The following is a 21180-nucleotide window of genomic DNA, read 5'->3' on the forward strand; positions in this document are numbered from 1 at the left end:
GCCCAGATTAGAAACAGATTCCTCAGCTAGAAAAGCACACAGCCCCACATTGGGCAGCTATGTTCATGGCTCATGTTGAGCCTGGGGGACCCTCAAGGGTACCGTCCCTTCACAGTGTAGGTAAGTCTATCCTGACCCTGGCTCACAGGGCACCTTGGCCTAGAGCCTAGAGCTCTGCCCCCTTGGTGGCTGAGACAGGCAGAGGTACACACATGTGCGTACACGGAAAGAGAGATGAATTCCCCACCAGAAGTCTGTCTGGAGCCTTAAGTGAAAAGAGGAGTATCTAAACACAAACCTAGTTAGAACATCTCTCTGCCTTGGTTTCTTTTCTTTTCCTTCTCCTTCCTTCCTTTTCCCCTTCCTCTCCCCACTACCTCCCCTTTTCTTATTTTGAGGGGATCCTGAAGGCTCATATTGGCAAGGGAAACTGGACATACAGCTAAAGATTCTTCTGAGGGGACCTACAGTGCTGAGTTTGATCACGGTGTGTATCTCAAACACTGGTGGTGTTCCTGTTTTGCTTGGAATTTCTCAAGATGCTGCCATACTTTTTAATCCAAAGAGAAGCACAGGTTTTGAGATTTAAAGGTGGCGGGGGGGAACCTCTTTTCAAGGGAAAGAGGCAGAATCTGACACCTAGGAATGGATCTCCAGGTTGGCCATGGGGGGAAGGTTAGGGTTCATATTTATTCAGAGGTGGAAGGAGACCATTGTAAGATTATGCTAATGCGTTCCGTGACTTCATAGAAAATTGTCTTTTATTCTCTGGTCTTAATAGAAGGGTAAATGCAGGCTAAGGGGTTAGAAACCTGATTTCTCGGTCAGGGGGAGTTGAATTAAAGAGACGAGTTCATAAGTTCATGGGTACTAAAAAAAAGCCCAAGGAGTTCGTCAGGGGCCTGCATCTACGGTGCAGTACGCCACTTTATTCAGGACTCAAGTGCTTGTGTGGATGTGAGTTTAAGGAGTTCAGATGTCCAGGAAGGTTTCCTGGCACAGCAAATTGAGTGTCTGTAATGTTGTTTGCAGGCAAATCCCACTTCTGGTAATTGCTCTGCCAGCCTCAGTGTCTCCTGTTGCAATGGTGTAAGACGTCACTTCAACACCCATTCTCAAAACACAATGCAATAGACTCGCTGGTGCAGAATGGCCGTCCCGTGTCAGCCTTTCCCTCAGGAAAGCTGCATTTCCGAGGTGGAAGAAAGCAATTTTGTGCGAAGCAGCCCATAGCAGCACTTTGGCAGGAAATGACACGGAGCAGGGGAAACCTTTAAGACCGCACAAGGCCCCGAGTCTGAGTCTCAGGTGACAGTCCCGCCTGTTAGGATCAGGGTGTTACAGAGTCACACTCCCAGTTACCCCTGAGCACACACACGTGTGCTGAGTGGGAGAGGAAAGGGAAGAAAGACGAGGGTTTCAGAGTGGGAGGCCTACGTCTCTGCCTCACTGGTCTCCTGCCCCAGGACTGCTTTGGTTTGGGGGCTGACTCTGGGCCGTGAAGCTCCATCCATGTCTAGGACAGAAGGCAGGGCCATCATCACAAATGATTTTTTAGCCACAGGGTTGAATCTGGCTTTACAGAGCTGATACGACGATGCCTTATTTCTATTTCAACAACAACAACAAAACAAAAAAAACCCGAGTTCATAAGAAAAATAACAGCCACTGACCGCTCCTACCCAAGACGTGAAGTCGGCCTGGGCTGGAGGAGAATAAAGAGTGTTTATCCGCTGCGATCTCAGTTGGGGGCCTCTGAGCCGCCCCGTGGAGGGTCCCGGGAGGCAGGCTTCATCTGCAGGCTGGGCGAGGAGGGCCCTGCCTGGTAACCCCTCCAGGAAATCCTTCCACCTAACGGTGATGGTGCCGGAGGACTGGAGAGGGACGTAAGGGGGGTGGTGTGTTTCCACCAAATGGATAATCGATACAGTGAAGGAGAACTGATCAGCCAAGAAAGGGCTGTCTTTTTCTCAATGCTTATGAGTTTTGGGGGGTTAGGAACAACGTCCTGAGGTTGTCTTCTGCTCAGCCCCTACTTTAAGGATGGGGAAAGCCCAGGGCAATACTCAGGGACCACTGGGGCCCCAGGCCTGTCACCTTGCGTACTGAGGCCCCACTGGAGCCTGCTTTGCTAGAAGGAGCAGCCCAGGTCTAAGCTGAGGTATATTTTACTCATCACCTTAAAGTACCCTGACAAACTGACCCTCTATCACAAACTAGCTGCAGAAGCTGCCCGTCCGAGGGTCCCTCCCTCACGGGAGCTCCTCAGCAAACTCAGAGGGACTGTCTCATCGAAGCTTCTCTGGTTGCAATCTGTTGGCCTTTCTCATCTCTACGGAAGAAGTCCCCTGCCAGGTGATGTGTAGCTCACCCTGGATATGTGTGTGCTGCCCTCTCGGGGAGTGGCTGGGAAGTCGAGGCCACTGGCACTTGGGCTCACTGGCCTTGGCACGGCACTGGCCTTGCTGCTGGGCAAAGAGGTCCTCTCTGCTCCTGGCCCAGAGTCTGGGCTGACATGCAGCCGGTATGTGCTGGGCCGGCTGCAGCACCGTTCCACATACTGAATTACCTCTGTGCTGGCTGGAAAACGGACTCTGCCTGAACCCCTTAAGTGCCCCCCTGCCACACTCAGCCCACCCTCGGGGCTCCCCCGTGCCCGGCATCTCCCGGGCTAAGTAAGGCCTGTCGTGGCATGGGGCGCCAGCGCTAAGGCGGGACTCCACTCTCATCAGCTGGTGCCCTGGTCACACGCGTGGTTAAATACTTGGAAAATATCACCCTTACCAGAGCCTTCGGCACCTCCCCGGACCTCAGGGGACCTCCCCGGCCTATCCTAAATGAACACAGCACCTACTGAGTGGGTGACAGGCCTCAGATGGGACTGTAGCAACCAGCACCGACAGCTCTCCGCTCCTTTGCCCCCCTCCGCTATGGTGAGGGCTGCCGGACTCTGGCTCTGCTCACCCAGACCAGCTCTCGCTGCTGCCACCACAGCGTCGCGACCCCTTCCCCTTTCTCCTCCCTCTCTGCCTCCTACCCTGGACATCCAATGCTCCTGAACTCAGCCTGTGCTTCCTCTGGGGACGCAAGCCACAGGATAACGCATGAGATGCCATCGTGGTTGGCCTGGTGGCAGGGGTGCTGGCCGAGGAGGAGGGGCTGGCGAGGGAGGAGAGTCCTCTCCCAGGGTCTCTGTGACTCCCCAGTTAAGAGCCAGAATGTCTTCCAGGCTTCTCAGGGCAACAGGCATAGCCACAGGCCGGCCCGACATCCCCACGGCTATAGAAAAGTGGGAAGGGGCAAAAGGGGAAGCAAAGCCGTCCTCGTGTCCCTTCTTCCCTGGGAATAACCCTCCATGTTCTTGTCTGTTCTTTCCCCAGCAAAGAGGCAGAAGTATGGCAGCGCCCATCTTGCCAGGGGAAATACAGCGATTTGGTGGGTTTGACCGGTTTCCCTTCTGTCCTTCCCTTCCTCTTCTCTGAGAATGCACAGTGTCCTTCTATCTTCTTCCTCCCCCCCGGGCCGCACTGGCTTCCCAGTTGGGGTCTTGGTTTTCTCCGTGTTGAGAGAAGAGCATGCATCGGAGGGGGGAGCGGCCTCTAGCACTTGTCGTCTTCTTCCGTATCGCTCAGAAGGTCGCTGACAGCTCCACACATCACGCCTGGCCCAGGCCCCCCGCGCCTCCGCCGCCGATAGTGCCCATTGGGCATCTGCCAGCTGTGCCGCAGGGGCGGGGCGGAGCCGATGGTGTTGGACCGGCCGAGGCTGGTCGCCACAGCTGCTTCAAAGGTGAGCGTCTCCTCCTCGCCACAGTCCGAGGCGTGGGAGTCTTCGTGCAGGGCCAGGTAGGGCTCAGAGATGTAGCGCTGTGGGGAGGAGGGGTGGCCCCGCTGTACGTACCGGGGGTTGGAAGACTCGGGCAGGCTGGCGTCATTGCCCTCGAGAGCTTGGGAGGTCAGTGGGGAGCCACCCTCGCTCCCATCGGCAGGTGGGGAGATGCTCCCAGGGTGTCTTATCAGGGAGCTGTAGGAAAGGAGGGGCCGAGGCTTTGGAGGGACAGGTGGGAGCTGCCGACGACTTCGTCTTGGGGTGCTGGTGTCAGAGACGGAGGGGATGGAGCTTTCACTGAGGGACCCTGTGCCCTGTGTGGCAGGAAAAACATGGCATGTTAGCCTGGGTTTGGCATAATTCCTACTTGGGACCTAACCAAGGTCCCTAACCCCTCCTACAGAGAGCCACCAGAGTCCTCTCTGCTACCAGTCACATCCACTCGGGGACGCAGAGATTACAGGAGACTCAGGAGCCAGTACCATCGAGACCAGGGTATGTCAACTTTCAATATGCTTATGCAACTCTGGGGTCTTGTTAAACTGCAGATGCAGCTCAGAAAGTCTGGGGTGGGGCCTGAGATCCTGCATTTCTAACAAGCTCACAGGTGCTGCCGGTCCAGGGAACAAACACGTTGAGTAGCAAAGATCCGGAAGCTCACTCTCTCTAGCACATGGCAGGTTGAAAGAAAGACTTGAAGCTTTTGGAAAAGACAACTATATGAAAGGTAAACGAATGCTCTAGAGTTGCTCTGTCTGGGGAATGTTCTTGGGAATTGGATCTAAGGGCATGGCGAATACCTTCCCTCATCTTCTCTTTTTGCATCTGTGTTTTCAGTGGCGTGCTAAGACTAACTTGGCTTTGACACACCCCCCCCCCCACTCATCTCCTGGTTCAGGCCTGACTTGACCTGCTCACCTATTCCCAAGGGTCTCTGAGCCCAGGGGTTGGTAAATGGACCTCCAGCTCGGCGTTGAGGCTTAAGGTGTGCGTGTAACCTAGGAACCACATGCTCAAGATCTCCTGGGAGATTCTGGGGTCCTTCCAAGTGCAGATTTCTGGGTTCTACTTTACAGCGGGTCTCACTACTGAAGCAGAAGCCTTGAGGTCCCAGGAACGTGCACTTATAACAAGCCCTAGGTGACTCTGTTCTGCACTAAACCTCGACACCACTGCTCTAGAAGTAAACTTCTCAACTGCGTCTAAAAGTTGGCTGTGGAAGCCCTTCCTGTTCCCCTCTGCTCACTGCTGATGGGTCTCACATCTGGACTCCGAGAGTATTGGAGCCAGGTAGGGCAGGGAGTGAGGGATGGTAGGAGGAAAACAGGGCCAGAGAGTGTTTTCACACAGCTCTGGTAGTTATATCTTAGACCTAGGCTGATGTTTCAGCAACAGACCAGAAGGAGAGATGCTGTTCCTCTTGGGATGGCTGGAAGCTAGATAGATGAAGTTGAATCGATCTGACTTTTGAATCCTGTGTTGAGAGAGGAATCACCATTCCAACCAATACTAAGGGTCACGTGACTGGTCAAAACTTTTCTGGCTAAAAAACCATCCTTTCGGGCTTCCCTGGTGGCGCGGTGGTTGAGAGTCCGCCTGCCAATGCAGGGGACACAGGCTCGTGCCCCGGTCCGGGAAGATCCCACATGCCGTGGAGCAGCTAGGCCCGTGACCCATGGCCACTGAGCCTGCGTGTCTGGAGCCAGTGCTCCGCAACGGAAGAGGCCACAACAGTGAGAGGCCCGCGTATGGCAAAACAAAAAACAAAAAACAAAAAAAACCCCAACCATCCTTTCCTCTGAAATCTGCCTGAGATATTTATGAACTTATTTGTTGTGACTTCGTAACTCTGGATTCTGAGAACCCAGATGGAATGACCCCTAGACATCACTGTCTTTCTTGGGGGACTCTTTGGTTTCCTGTGATTTCATATCATTTCTGAGTACACAAGTGTTAAGTAAAAAGCTAAACCTCTATGCACAATGGATGCAGTTTCTTGTGAAGCTGAGGTCTGTGTGGGTGCTGGATGCCCACATTTTGCACCTAATGTTAACAGCCCGCCCCTCCCTGTCTTCTGCAGAGGCTCAGCTTCCCCTCCATGCTCACCGGTCTGTTGGGGGTCTGTGACCTGCCCTCGCTGGGAGACCGGGACTGATGACGTTCTGGGGACTCCCAGTCGGCCTGGGTCCCTCGCTCCTCGGAGTTGCAACGGGAGACGTCGGGAGAGAGAAGATGCTTTCGCTCTTTCGATCGTCCCCGCTCTCTGCCCCCTGAGCGGTGGGTGTCGGACTTGTGGCCTGTGAGAGATGACAAAAGCAGCTATCGTAACCCTGCCCATCCTGGCCGCTGAACACAAAGGTAAGTCTTACAGCTTGGGACCAGGCCCCTCAAGGACCCTGGCTTCTGCAGGCATGTCAACAGGTGATCTCAAAGGAGAGAAGGAGAGAAAGACTGGAAAATTACCCTTTTGTGAAGAGGTAAGTGTGCAAGCTGCCACTGGAAAGACTTGCAAATTCCAGGATGCAATCACTCTCTTCTTCCATTTATGCTAGATACAATTAAGGTAGAATCTCTGCCAGCAATGTGGCCCAAGAATCCTCTATGACCTAAACATGGGTGTGTAACTTTTTAGAGGGAAAATGGCACTAGGAGAAGGGAATTAAGAAGTTGCTATGAACAAAGTAAACACAGTTACTGTAATGCCCTAGGACTGAAGTCAAAGGATTTCACTTCTAGTCCCCTGTCTGCCACCTGCTGGCCCTATGATATGGGACATGTCACTGCTTTTTTATCTTTGTTTCTTCACTTAGTAAAATAGTTGGAACCAGACTAGTGATTTTGTTTCTATCAATATGACCCTTTTCCTTAAAAAAACAAAACTCAAATGCATAAAACAATTCCAGGTAGCACTGTCTGGGTCGAAGTGCAGTTAGTGGGTAAAGCTCCGCCCTTGCCAGGGGGTCTCTAATGCATCCCTAAGGCAGTGGAATGGTTTTGTGGAAGGCCCTTGGGAAAACTCTGTTTTAATGATGTCTATAGCCCTGCTCTGGAAGAAAGAAATCTCATCAGCCTTTGTGATGACTAGAGAGGGTTTTGTTGCTGTGTTTCATGATTTGAGTCAGACAGGAAACCCCCTTTGTTAAGGAGCATTCTTCCTTCACTCTCCGCAACCCCATCTTTATCTGGATTCTGTTCCTGTGATTTTCAGTTCTTGTCAGAAAAGAGGCAAACGGTGAAGACTCCCTCACCTGAGTCAGAGTTCAGGCGGTGGGCTGACAGCCTCAGGGAGGAGTGGTAACTCCGGCGACGCGACTTGTAGGTGTTTTCGCTGCTTCGCTCCATGGAGAATTCCTCCAGCCAAGAGGAATTTGAACGCTTTTCCCGAATAGTGGAAAATGAACGTCTCATGGAGCTAGGGTCTGTCACCACCTGGAAACATGAGCCCCCAGAAGAACACAAGGTATGGATTAATTACTGAAATGGTCAAAAAGTAAGGAAGATGTAGGACTGAGATTGTTGAAGATTGCAAACTGTCACCTCCCATAAATCCCCCTTGCTCGGACCTTAGCTGGAGGAGGCTGTTCCAGAAAGTGTCTTTACGTTAGCATAGTCACTGGGCTGGTGCAGGGCTCCTCTTCACGCTCAGGAAAGCAAGGAGCTGAGGGTCCTGTGCAAGCTGCCCATAGAGCCATCTGCCCTGGAGACTCAGCCAGGACCTGCCATGAACCTTGAGCCACTTTGAAATAAGTGAGGGCAACTGTCAAAAAGTCTCCACCAGGAAAGAAGCACGGCTTTGCCTTTTGTTTTTTGCCCTCCTCAGAGAAGGCGCCACCCTATAGCGCTAGAGCTTAGGAGAGCTTGTAAACGAATAGCTCCTGAGAATGCACTGCTCTCTCTCGATCAGTCCCACCCCAGCTCCACCTTAAACTCTGGCATTTTGACTTGCCACAGATGTTAAAACAGACCCACAAAAACTTCTTGTCTCTGTCAAAACTTGATGTAAGACAAACAGACAGAAAAAAGAAGCCAGGAAAACAGACAAAGAAATGAGGCGTGGCCTGCGCTGGTTAGGACAGACAGTCCTGACACAGAGCTGTGTGTGTAAGTAACTGCGTATGTGCTAGAGGAACCAGGAAAGGAGAAAAGGAAGGAAAAATACACAGGGGAAATCCTGGAAAATATTTCTTGCATGGCTGGTTGAGTCTTGAGGATGTTGAGCCCATCCGGGGGCCTGCCCTTTTGCTGGCTAGGCTGCTGTGGTTAGGGTTTCATTGGAAACAGTGTGAAGGAGCAGGCTCTGTAGAGAAAGCCCATGAGCCAGGTTTTGCTTATAGAGAAGGGGTGGGGGCAAGTCAAGGGCTCACCTGAAAATATCAGATGTTTGTTCATAACCCACCAGTTCAATACAGCCCAGGATGCCACTGCATATGGTAGGTGGTGGTTGCGTTTTACCTGGGGATCCATAGTCAGGCGTGGCATAGAGGATGCCCTCCCGGATCCCGCATGCTCCTGGGTGTCCGAAGGAAGGTAGATGCCATGGTTAGAGGGCTGCACGCTTTTTAATTCACTAACCTCTGGCTCCTAGAAATAAACACACAGCCAAGCTTGTGGGACTTGATTCCATCCCATTGCTTCTCACTTCCAGTGGATGATTCTGCCTCCTCCATGTGAAGAACGGCTTTCAGAAGAGACACTTGCATCTCTAAGGTCTCAGTTGTATGTGTATGTACGTTTGTGTCTATGTGTGCACATATGTGGTATACCAGATGTCCCAAACAGAAAGCTCTAACTAGGACTGAGGGATAAGGATCACCTTTTCTATGTAAGTATCATCTTAGTTATCACTGAGCAATGCTTCAGATTTTATAGCTTTGTAAAATTTACCTTCTGCAAGTTGACAGTATGGGGTTTATTCTTGTAATCTGAAGAAGCCATCTGTCAATTAAATAGAAACCACTGTTTTAAGGAAAGTCACCAATTTCTGGTGTCAAGTGTATCTTCTGAAACCTTAAGACACGTGATTTTAAGAGCTTTCTTATGATTGAAACCATCCAATAATGGGGGTGGGTAGCCATCTTTCAGGAATGCTTTGGACTAGTGCAGTCTAATAGAAATATAACACAAACCACTTATGTAACTTTAAATTTCCTAGTAATTACATTTGAAAAAGTAAAAAGAAACATGAAATTTAATAATAGATTTTACGTAACCCAATATATCCAAATATTCTCATGGCAACATGTAATCAATATAAAAAATTAATGAGATATTTTACATTTTTTGGTACCAAGTCTTTGACATTGGTATGCATTTTACACCTATGGCACATCTCAATTTGGACTAGTCACATTTCAAGTGCTCAATTACTGTATGTGGGCAGTGGCTACTGTATTGGACCATGAGAGCGCTTGAGAGCTTTATGAAGGTTGGACTGGAGATCTCTAGGGTCGTGCCCAAATCATTTAATTTTCCTGGTTAAAGAATGTTAGTTTGGCAAATGTACATGCTCTGTATAGACAGTTAGTGTCACTGTGCAAAGAGTAGAGCTGCTTTAAAAATGTTTACGTGGGCCACCCAACAAAGAGACCTAGGAATATCTTGGACATCTGGAGATTATACCAGAAAAAAAGCATTTTACATTTAGGAAATGACACCTAAACACATGGGTTTATGAGTAGGGTACTATTAAAGGAAAGGGGGCCTGAGACATCCCCTTGGCCTCAATGATCATTTGGCTGAGTGGTTCCTGGTATGAACGGGAGGACAGCCTTCAAAGGACATGATGTGTGCACCTGAAGAAGTTACAGTGTTTGCAGTATGTGCTTTATATAGCACCCAGGTCTGACTCAAAAACAAGATGTGGTAACAACAACTGCAGTCAACGGGTATCAGAGGTGGTGCAAGACACGCCCACACACACAAATCATGGCCATGTCCCAGGACGTTGAGCAGGGGGCCCCAAAGGATGGGCAGGAGTACACAGTGGTGAGTGTACAGCATGGGCTGACACCTGAATTGAATTACAGACACCAGGATTGACAATGAGATGAACATATATCCAAAAAGTCCTGGCACTACAGCTCAGCCCTGGGAAACCTGCAGAAAGGATGATGTAATAAAGCCTCCCTGTGAAAGAAAGGACACATTATTGAGATTTTTCTCACCAGACAGACACATCACCAGGCAAGCCATACAATGATGACAGGCCCTTTTAAAAATTAAACTATCTGTACCAATTAGTCCCTGGGCTTTGGTGCTTATCTCCTCAGACAGGAAGGCAGGGAATTGCTCCAAGCATTCTTACCCACTTTACCAAGAACACCCTCAGGCCACCACTCATACACTGGGAGGGGGGAGTATGGCTGTCTCCCCAATACAACTGTGTATAATTCCCTGTCTCCTCAGTCACAGGAGATGGAATCACTCATTTGCTGGAGTTACTGAAGTGCTTTTTCCCCTCTGAAGGGTACCCGTTCCATCAGACATGCCCTCCACGAGCAGGCCACACCCGCACTCCACCCACACAACCATTCAGGAAGGCGCTGGGGTACACTAACAGTGGGGAGGGGTCAGGGAAAAAATGAAGGGGAGAGAAGAACACAGGTGAATTAGAATCAAAGTGACATGGAACTCACGTAATACAAGCTGTCTATATAGACTATTGCAAAGGTTGGGTTTTATCCTTTTTCTTTCCAGACCAATAACCACCTAGACTTTAATTCTAAGCTCCAGAGGGAACTTGATCTCATGGCTCCTAAACTAATAGTAAAGTCCATCACCTCTGGGAGTCCCATTTTAGCTTTGTATTATCAAAATCTAAAGTTCCATCTGTCATCCATTGGTGCCATCCATTCTTATGATGATTCATCCTAAGGCTCCCTCTCAAAGGCAAGATTTCATTTGTGACTCCTGCCTCTCCATTTGATGCCCAGGGGCATAAATTAAGAGGGCTTGGCCTGAAGCATTATAAGTTCCTGAAGCAGGTAAGGAGCCTCTGGGGTTGTAAAACCTGAAGAGGGAGCATTTGTCAAAGAACATGAGAAACTCAGCTATGAAAGGGGAGATGGCAGGAAACTTTCAGGGTAATTGGCTGGACTATCAGAAAGGTGTTTTTTTTTTCCTGACGGAGCAAGGCTATGGAATAAAGTTTGAAAATGAGAGTGGGAGGAGTCAGGAAACCAAGGAAGTATTTTTGAGGTCATGTAACTCATTCATTCACCAGAGATTGCTGTTCCTGGAATTGTCCATCATCAGCTGGGTCCATACAGGCCAACTGGAATATTTCCTGCGGGGAGAGTGGACTCATCGAAGGGTATCCACTCCGGCCACTCCTGCAAAGCAATGCCAAGTTCAGAGGTAATGTGTGCATGAGAGAAAGAGACACAGTCATGACGTAGTTGTCATTACCAATTCCCACCCAGACAAGACTTCCTTCCCAGCAAGGGCAATACCCTTTAGCCTTGGCTGGCTTGCAAGCCTGGTAAACTTACAGGTGGCTAGCCCTAGAATAGAAAATTTTTAAAAAAAAGCACTGGAAAAGAGGAACCACTGTTTTCAACCTGCATTTGGAACCATTCATCATTTTGCTGGCGACTAGAATATCTGTGACAAATGACATCATTTGTCACACTCAGCCATATGGAAGACCAATGCTAGATTGTAAACCTGTTTCTGCTCAGTTTCTCCATTCGGCAGAAAAATGCCATAGTTTAAACAGTGAACAGTTTGTTTAAATATTAAGCAGTCATGGTCTTTTACAAAATTTCCTCCACTCTCAGTAAGAATATTGGTTTTATTGTGCCAACATCCCTGGCCAAGCCAAACAATTCAATGCCATGAACATCTATTGAAGGACTGCTCTGTGCCAGACACTGTCTGTTGGCGTATGAACTGAATGGAACGATCTCAGAAGAGGTGAAAGAGGTGACAACGTCTGGGTCGACGGCTATGTAGGAGGATATGCTTCAATGGTGATGAGGTAAAAGGACAGGGGCAGAGTTGGCCAAGTGTTTCGGGGCCTCTGAATGAAAAGCATGGAGAGCTGTTGCAGTGTGCCTGCTATTAAACCACGGTTTGGTCCCTGAAAGACACTCTCAGCCAATGGGACCCACTGGGCTGGTTAGGAAAAACAAGAGGCAGCCAATCTTTCCTGGGAATTTGGCGGCCGCCGCCACACATGGCTACTAGTACAGTTAACAGTTCCTCTTTGACCTAAGCCAGCATGCAGACTGAGCTTCCTGATCACGGGAAGAGGAAAGTGGTCAGTGACTGGGGCAGCAGCTCCCTCAGTGGGGGGGTGGAATTAGGAGGGTGAAATGGGACGCCGTCTCTGCCAGCGTCCCATCTGCTCCAGAGAGAGCCACTGCAGAGTCTGCTGCTAATGACTGTGAATCCAGTGGAAAATCTGAGACCTAAGCAAGGATTTGCCAGTTACCGAAAAATAATCCATTAGACTGGGCTCATAGGGGAAAATCTGAAGAGCACACTTTTCACCCAACCTGTCCCCTTGCTGCTAAGTGAGGGCTTTCGCTGAATTTTTACAACTGCTAGAGAGCAGTCTGCTGTTTAAACGACTGCTTAAAAGAAATGTCAATCATCTTCTTCTGTGTGCCTTGGCCTGAGAACCGTGGTAAACAAGATAAGCACTGCTCTATAGGAAATGGGCCCCCTTTTGTCCTGCAGAAAATGAGTAACTCCAGGATCCCCAATAGGTAGAGAGGACACTTAAAAGCACTGAACAACCTTATAGACTTGAAGAAATTGAACCCTGAGTAACCTCTTACTTTGAAAACCTTGTCTGGCTTCTCACTGTTACTAGGAGAGAGTCCAGAGGCCTCTTTCATGACCCACTCCCTACCTGGCCACCCTCCTCTTGCATTACTTTCCCTTATTCCCTGAATTCCAACATGCTGGGCTCTCTCAGTTGGTTGAATGTGCCAGGCTCCTTTCTGCCTCAGGACTTGAATAAAGGCTGTTCCCGGAGTGCAGGATGCTTCTCAAACACCCGGTCCCTTGCAAACTCTTTTTTGAATTCATCCTTCAAAATTCTTCTTAAAAGTCACTTCCTTATGGAAACCTTACCTGATAAACTCGTCAGAGGTCTCTCTCACATGCACTCAGATCGTAATGCATTTTTTTCCCATCCTAGCACTCACCAGAACTGTGATTAAGTCATCAAACATGACAAGTTTTTTTCTTTCTGATAATTCTGTTTCATGTTTGTTTTTCTACCAGCTGTAAGCTCAATGAGAGAGGAGCCCCGTCATGTTCACCACGCTACCTCCAAAGCAATCTCTGCTTGAACAATTCAGGGCTCTGGAAACACAGATGGTTCCAAAGAACCAGCCTGCTGCTCCACCAGCATCTCTGTTTCAGGAAATGGACCAATATCCACCTAGAAGCTCAAACCAGAAACCCGAGGGTCATCTTGGATTCCTCCCTGTCCTTCACACCATGTAGCAAATCAATCAATCACCAAATCCTATCCCGTTCTGTGTATTAATTGCCTCTCAAGTCTGATTCTCTCCCCCCATTTCAATCCTGTTAGTCCAAGCCACAGTCTCATAATATTCACAATTGCAGCCACGTACTAAATGGTGTTCTGTCCCTCCAACTGCTTCCCTCCAATCCACTGAGCCCACACTGGATTAAAGAATGATCTTTGGAAAGCCCAAACCTGATCGTGTCACTCTGATGATCGTGTCACCCATTTTCCTTGGATGACACTAAAATCCTGCCTGTAGACTTCTGTATCCCTACATCCTGGCCCCTCCAAATCCATCACGTGCCACATCCCCTGATAGCTCTGTGCTCCAACCATCATGACAGTTCTTAGGTTCCTTAAACTCACCATACTTTATTTCACCTCTTGAAGTGCTTGGTTTTGAGTCTCACTCAAATGTTACTTCCTCAGGGAAGCTTCCTCAAATCCTCAAACTACGTGAGTTGCTTCCTTTACACAGAGTCATAATAGCCTACCCTTCCACATTTTAACCTTTATCACTCTTGTAATTTCTTTTTTAAGAACTGTGTCCATGGGGACTGTGATCATCTTGACTGAATCCCCAGTGTCTGAGCCAGTTTTGGGGTCACACTGACTCTCAGTAAATATTGGTCAAATCAATGAGTAAATGAATTAATAAACATATGGGAGAGAGGCTGGAATAGTCCAATAACGGGAGTTAATTGGTACAGCAAATTGTTGTGGCTAAAACAGATCTAGATGGTGGAGGGTGTCCTCTATTTCTAAGCCAAAGACCCTTGAAGAGCACTGTAAACTCTTCCACGGAGGCAGTCCTAGAACTCTAATCATACCTCTTGACCACCTTCCTGCACAGACCAAAGATAAACATGTACTTGGTTTTTTTGTAGACGGGAGAATGCATACCTGCTACTTTAACACCTCACATGTTTTGTAAAAATGACCGACAGCCTTGGTCGCTTTTCTTCTTTTCCAAATGCGTTGGACTGTGACCTTTGAAAACAATGCTTTTCAAAAACAGGTCTCCAGCGCCACAGGCAGAAAGAAACTTATGGCGTGAGAGATTCCAAATGGTATTCTGACTGAGGGCTCGTTCCTAAGCCTGGGATTTCGCTCCTCTGACAATTACTGAAGTTGTGATATTTAGTGATTTACTGGTTCCACGAGAGCTAGACTGGAGAAAAGTCACTAATCATAACCGACAACAACGAGCCATTTACGTTGGGTAGAGCGACCCTTTGGGTACATCACTTGTGATGAGAGAAAGAAAGCGTTAAAATGAAGTATGTATATGATGTTAGATCCTTTATGGCTAATTACCACATTGGGGCTAAGGCTATTGGCACATTCCTTAATTAGGGTTTCGTTTCCACACTCTCAATATAGAAAATTAACAAAAAAATTGTTTTGCCTGATTTAAGGTTCTTTTTGTTCATTACAGATAACACAGTGTAGTGGGAAGACTCTAGGCTTGGAAATAACCGACTTAAATTCCAATTCAGCTTCCTACCAGCCATATGGCTTTGGGCCACTTAGTGAACCTCTCTGAGTTCACTCTAAAGTGATGATACTAATAGAGCCCCTTTCTTCCTTTGTCCATTCACAGCGCTCCCTGTCTCTCGAGCTGCCCACAGCACCAAACACGCCCAGTCTGCTTTTCTATTACCCCTGCTGAATAACCATCTTAAGATACAACATGTTGTCTTCTCACCCTCAGAGAGGGGATCATCCATGCATCTCAGCGTTAGTATTAGCTCGGGCACTTCTAGGCAATGAGTTTCTGGGTCTGCCTGATGGCACACGTGATAATGCAAGCAGGGGAGTCATGGACCCTCTGGTTATACTCACAGGCCTGAAACGGGGTCCTGCTGGAGATAAGGCAGGGCTTTGGCATTAGCAATGATCTCCTGAGGCAGAGATGACGGCTCCATCCGCTGGAACATGGGTGCGTTTTTCTGTGTTAAAAGTGGAAAGGAGGAAAAAGGAACTCAGATGACTGTGGGGGAAAAATACCATTTGAGTAAAACAGGAATATGACTGATACCCTGTTTGACTCTCTGAACCTCTGCCCCACTTGGGTTTCTAATCCCTTGATCCTAGGGAGGTTCCTGGACCCTGCAAAGCCTGACCTCTGCTTCTAAGCACTTGCAGGGCACTGTGCCCCCGGGATGCACAGGCCTGTCCCTTCAGAGGCCTACCCACCCACCACGCTGTCATTGACCTTCACCTGTTCCTCGAGCTGCTGCCTCTGCTTCTTCACCTTGCTCTGTTTATAGTAGTCCATGATCATCATTGCTGCATAGATTTTGCCCACAGTCAGGTCGGAGGCTGAAGACACAAGTGTGGCATGGAGGGGAACAGGGAGAAGACGGGGCGGGGGGCGTAGAGTGAGGACACCTAGGAAGCAGGTTTGCCCCTTCGGCCACCCACCCGTCCAACATTTATTGAGGGTTCCATCTGTGCCAGGCACTGAGGCTACAGAGTGAATAGGTCCCCATGTCTAGCCTCAGGGAGCTTCCACGGCCACCCAGGGAGGGTGATGTTACCAATGATGTGGAACACATTAGTAAGCACCTCCCCACCCCCAGAACGGTCTAGGTTTCCATCTCTTAGTAACACCACCTTTCCCCCAACGGCTTGAAGGTTTAGCTGAACTGTGTTATGTGGAAGGACAGAGCTGTGTAGCCAAGAAGTTTCATCCACAACCACAGTGACCTAGCTTAAGAAACTGTTTTCCAGTGTGGAGGTTCCTCAGAAAACTGAAACTAGAACTACCATGTGATCCGGCAATCCTACTCCTGGGCATCTATCCAGACAAAACTCTAATTCAAAAAGATACACACACCTCAGTGTTCATAGCAGCACTATTCACAATAGCCAAGACATGGAAGCAACGTAAATGTCCATCAACAGATGAATGGATAAAGAAGCTGTGGTACATATATACAGTGGAATACTACTCAGCCGTAAAAAAGAACAAAATAATGCCATTTGCAGCAACAAGGATGCAACTAGAGATTATCATACTAAGTGAAATAAGTCAGAAAGAGACATAATATATGATGTCACTTATATGTGGACTCTGAAATATGGCACAAAATGGAAACAGACTCACGGACATAAAGAACAGACTTGTGGTTGCCAAGGGGGAGGGAGGGTGAGGGAGGGAAGGATTGGGAGTTTGGGGCTAGTAGATGCAAACTGTTACATATAGGATGGATAAACAACAAGGTTAGTATAGCACAGGGAACTATATTCAATATCCTGGGATAAACCATAATGGAAAAGAATATAAAAAAGAACATATTTATGTATATAATTGAGTCACTTTGCTATATAGCAGAAATTAACACAACACTGTAAATCAACTATATACTTCAGTAAAAGAAAAAGAAACTTTTCGATTAATGACAAAAGGAAGTTGAGAAGTGAGGGATTTTTGTTTCCTAAGAATAAAAGAGCACCCTTCCCTTATCTCCTTGATCATTCTGTGTTCCCCCCAAAGGTGTGGGCTTGGCGTGCTGGGCCCACAGTGACAAGGATACCCTGGAGGAGACCCCACACCTTTGGGCATGGGCACAAGCAGATCTAACATCTTCTGGGACAGGTGAGGCCAGATGGCCAGGGTCTCCTTCTGTAGCTCTGAGTCTAGCTGCTGCCTGTCCGCACCACCTAGGGGAAGATAAATTTATTAATAGCGCAAACAGAACAGACACAGAAATAACAAGGATGGAGGGAGGAGGTGGGGCAGGAGCTGAGTCAGCATGGCACCTTCTATTCTCAGAGGGGATCTTGGTACTTAGTGATAGTGAACCTTGCAATACTGGGTCTTTCTGCTGAAGAAGCAGAACACATTTTGGCTCCGTTTTCAGTGACTCAGGGATATCCTGTCACAGCGAGCTGAGGCCCTGGGACCAAGATCAGCCTCCTCATTCATTCGCAGAGGCTCCCAGCTGCTCAATATATCAGAAGGGGAAATGCAGAGAGCCATGAGCCAGCCTCCTCTGCCTTTATACGTGTATCCGTTCTTCCAGAGATCTGACTCCAGAGTCTGAGTGACCTGATTTTTTTTTTTTTTTTTTTTTTTTTTTTTTTGCGGTGCGTGGGCCTCTCACTGTTGCGGCCTCTCCCGTTGCGGAGCACAGGCTCCGGACGCGCAGGCTCGGCGGCCATGGCTCACGGGCCCAGCCGCTCCGCGGCACGTGGGATCTTCCCGGACTGGGGCACGAACCCGTATCCCCTGCATCGGCAGGTGGACTCCAACCACTGTGCCACGAGGGAAGCCCGAGTGACCTGATTTTAAAAAGGATTTGGGTCAGGCAAGAGCAGGAAACTGGAGGCCCATCTGGAAGTAGTAAACGCCTTCTCTCCTAAACCACTGAATTAGAAATCAAGAGGAAGAAAATACTGCCATGACAGCACCTGCCACAGAAGCCTTCCAAGTTGTTAAAGGCACCACATAAGGAAAAAAAAAAAAAGAACTAAATTAAAACTCATTTGTTCAATCAACAAATATTTCTAAAATGCCTACTATGTGCCAGATACCAAAGACCACATACTGTTGAGGTCAAAAGGAGGCTTAGTGATTATCAAACCATTCATTTCACCAAGAAGAAAGGGCAAATATTATAGTTATTGTAGCTCAGAGGTGAAACAGGGACCCTACTATTTGATCTCCAGGTCACTGCATCATCAGATGGATGAAAGGTCAAACATTTCCATCCTGCGCCACCCTGTGTGAGTTGTTTCAGAATCTTTTTCCTTCCTAAGCTTACTGACCTTTGGCGATTTTAATGTCCAGAGCTGTCCGGATCAGAGCCATAAGCGTGGAAGTGAAGTGGACAGTCATGTCCTCAGCCACCGGCATATTCATCAGGACTAACCTCTGTGTGAAAGAGAGAAAAGAAACAGCAGGAGGAAAAAAATATATCGAGAGAAACCTTGGTGAGAAGGGAGGAAAAGTGCAGAGGTCAAGTGCAGAGACAAAAAAGAAGGGCAAGGATACCCCTGTCCCCTGTCCCAGTCCTGTCCTCTCCCTGCTTCTCACTTAAGGCTCATTGGCTGCTGTTTTGTTTTGCTTTGTTTATTTCTAGGGAATGATGCCAAATTCCAAGGGAAGACGGACTAATCATTCTGTAGGACTCCTTCACAGTCCTAAGAATGTCTTTAATAGGGATTCCTAAAAGCAGTGGCTCAGGGGAAGGAGTGAGCTCCGTGAGGTGACTCCATTCCCTGTTTCAGGGCTGCTCTACAATGCCACTTGTCCCATGAATACCCCCAAAACTCACATGGGGGAGATTTTGCTTTGCTTATCTGACTTGAAAGATGCATCCTGATGCCCCCTTTTTGAGTCTTTAAAAGATGAAATTTGCCAGCACATGGTTGAACATGCAGAAGTCCAGCTTATCCAAAAGATGAAGTGGAGCAGAATGGAAAAGTGGGAGAGTGCAAACAAGGTCTAGGGGAAGAGGGCTGGGGAGAGCAGAGAAGAGAAGGGTGACCAAGGCAGGAGCACAGTGGGCAGGCCTTGTTCCCCTCACCCAAAGGAAGGGGGGGTCAAACTGAAATGGCCAAATCCACTTTCCAGAGAGTATCTTGCTTTTGGAATTCTTTAACTTTTCCTCCAGTCCCCACACCCCTTCTCCCATTGAGCTTCACCCGAGAAATTCAAAGAACTTAGGGCCACATTCCACCACCTGGTACCGTTAGATGTGGAATCATGAGCGAAAAGGATGCCAGCCCCTAAGCTGCAAAGGAGGAGCCATGTCGTGGGGTGGATAAGGGTCCCTAATGGGCGCCCCGCCCCATTCCAATGAGATGCTCTCTGGAGCTTTAAACTTGGAGGTAGCAGCAGGAGAAGGTCCTCCAACAGAACCACCAGCCTAGCAGGAAGGCAAGTGTTTCTTCCCAAGACAGGGTTTCTAAAATTCCATTGGAACATCTTGCTTAATGTGATGCCACAAACACGGTGTCTTAGAGTGTAAGGCCAGTTTCTTGTTTGTATCTGACTTCCATCTCTCTCCCACTTCTTTAGGCTTCTAGAGAAGTGGCGACATTGCTAGGGTGTATTCCTAGGTGAATGAAAGAGCTCCAGAGTTCTGGGTCAGTCTAAACAGCAATGGGGAAGTAACAGTAACTATTATTCATTGTGGAGAAAACGTTCAGGCCCCAAGGCTCTGAGCACCCCATGGCAGTTGACTCCCAATGTACAATGCTGTCCTAGGCAAGCTGAGGGGAATCCACCCATAACTCAGTCATGCCAAGAAGGCAAATCTAATGCTGAATGCAACTTGTGTCCATCGTCACCCTTTCCTTTGATGGCCAGGAAAAACGGGTAGCTGGGCTAATGGGGAAGGGAGCTGCATCCTTCATCCTATATCATGGGATGGAGGTTGTTGTTCCTCTTTCTTTTCTGGTACCTAGAAGGAACCATGCCATCATTCCTCCCTACGTCATGGAGGAAGAAATTTGTTAAGAGTTTTCCTCTCTCCTAAAAATTTCTTCTTGAACCATGTTTAGAGGAATTTCTGCATTCTTTCCTTAGCGTATCTGACTGAAGATTTTTTTTATAAGCTCTGATAGCTGTCTTGCTGTAGGCTTTCTTCTTGCCCATATATGCTTTTTCACAGCCCACCACTCTGCCTTCTCTAGAAGGAAACATGCTACTTAACACTTCCTTTCTAGCAACCCACTCACAAGAAGCCACACACTTGTAGAAACAGAATAACATTAAAAAAGAAAAAATCCACGTCGAATAGTCTAACACACCCCCTTGTGTATCGATTCAGGACTTCATCCTTCTGTGAAGCTTCATGACCTCTTCATCTCATCATTCGTTTTTTCCTTGGTTCCCTCCTCTCCCTCCCCAGCCCGGCTTCCTCCCCACGTTCTGACCTCCCCACAGCTGGCGCCCATTTCCTGCTGGTCACTAGCCCAGAACAAAGGAAGGGGTGGTCTACCTTATATGCCACCTTGGAGGGACATCTCTTGCCGAGGCCTAGCGGTGGTGACATGAGAGTCAGCATTTCATACATCTCAGTGTAATGGATGCGGCCACTGCTCATGGAGGGGTGGTAAGTGGGGATGGGGGCAGGGTGGCAGGGCAGGGAGGGTGGCAGGGAAAGGATGCAGACAGGGAGGAGAGGAGAACAGGCATTCCCGGGGAGCCAAAACAAACAAACAAAAGAGTACAGAAAACAGGAGAAGAAAAACGAAACAAAATGGACAAACAGGAAAAGAACAGGAAACCCGTTAATCAAGGCAAGTCGTACACGTGTCTCCATCCTGGTGTGGATTTATAGCACACCCAACACAGACCCGGGAACGTGGCAGCAACCTTTGGTCTCTCTGCGCGGCTGTCACAGGGACCAGTTTTCTCCTCCAGGATGAGCACCTCTCTGTTCACTCATCCATCCCCCATACAACACAAGCTCGTCTTCAATTCCCAGGGCTGTGTGAGAGTGGTATAAACCAGATAGACGGTGTTCCAGCCGTGGGTTAGGATTTCTGGCCCCGGCCGGGGACGGGGGTGCTGGCCTGGAAGTCAGGCCTTTCTCCTGCTCTGAACCCGCAGGCGGAGCATCGTGTATCCCCGTGTGGTGTGAGTGCAGCAGGAGACGGCGGCTCGCGCTGAAAGTGGCGCGCTATGGCTGCTGCTCAGAAGTCGGCCCGTTGCTTCCACCTGGCTCCGGTGGCAAGAGTGCTCTTTGTGCCCCGGCATGCCCCGGGGGCGACGGCATGCTGGGGACAGAAGAAACAAAACCAGGAGGAGGAAGAGCATCTCGCATGCCATGCTGCCCTCCCCGGCTCTCCCACATGCGGCTGCAGGTTTCACCAGGGTGGAGTTTAAAGAGTCTCTGCAGAGGCAGCTG

General features: G+C 48.7%; 1 protein-coding gene across 1 annotated transcript in view; it reads right to left on the reverse strand.

The window, feature by feature from the left end:
• Window positions 1–894: 894 nt before the first annotated feature.
• Window positions 895–21180, reverse strand: part of CACNA1E (calcium voltage-gated channel subunit alpha1 E) — a 396248-nt gene continuing 375962 nt past the window's right edge. The window contains exons 41-50 of the mRNA XM_059068042.2: window positions 20269–20365; window positions 18089–18194; window positions 16874–16981; window positions 15537–15637; window positions 15158–15264; window positions 11048–11159; window positions 8281–8409; window positions 7077–7257; window positions 5935–6125; window positions 895–4142 (exon numbers count right to left, since the gene is read on the reverse strand). Of these exons, the coding sequence (XP_058924025.2) occupies window positions 3600–4142; window positions 5935–6125; window positions 7077–7257; window positions 8281–8409; window positions 11048–11159; window positions 15158–15264; window positions 15537–15637; window positions 16874–16981; window positions 18089–18194; window positions 20269–20365 (1675 nt within the window). The 3' untranslated portion in view covers window positions 895–3599. The remainder of the gene's footprint in view (window positions 4143–5934; window positions 6126–7076; window positions 7258–8280; window positions 8410–11047; window positions 11160–15157; window positions 15265–15536; window positions 15638–16873; window positions 16982–18088; window positions 18195–20268; window positions 20366–21180) is intronic.

Source organism: Kogia breviceps, chromosome 1 (genome assembly GCF_026419965.1).
Source record: "Kogia breviceps isolate mKogBre1 chromosome 1, mKogBre1 haplotype 1, whole genome shotgun sequence".
Lineage (NCBI taxonomy): Eukaryota > Metazoa > Chordata > Mammalia > Artiodactyla > Physeteridae > Kogia > Kogia breviceps.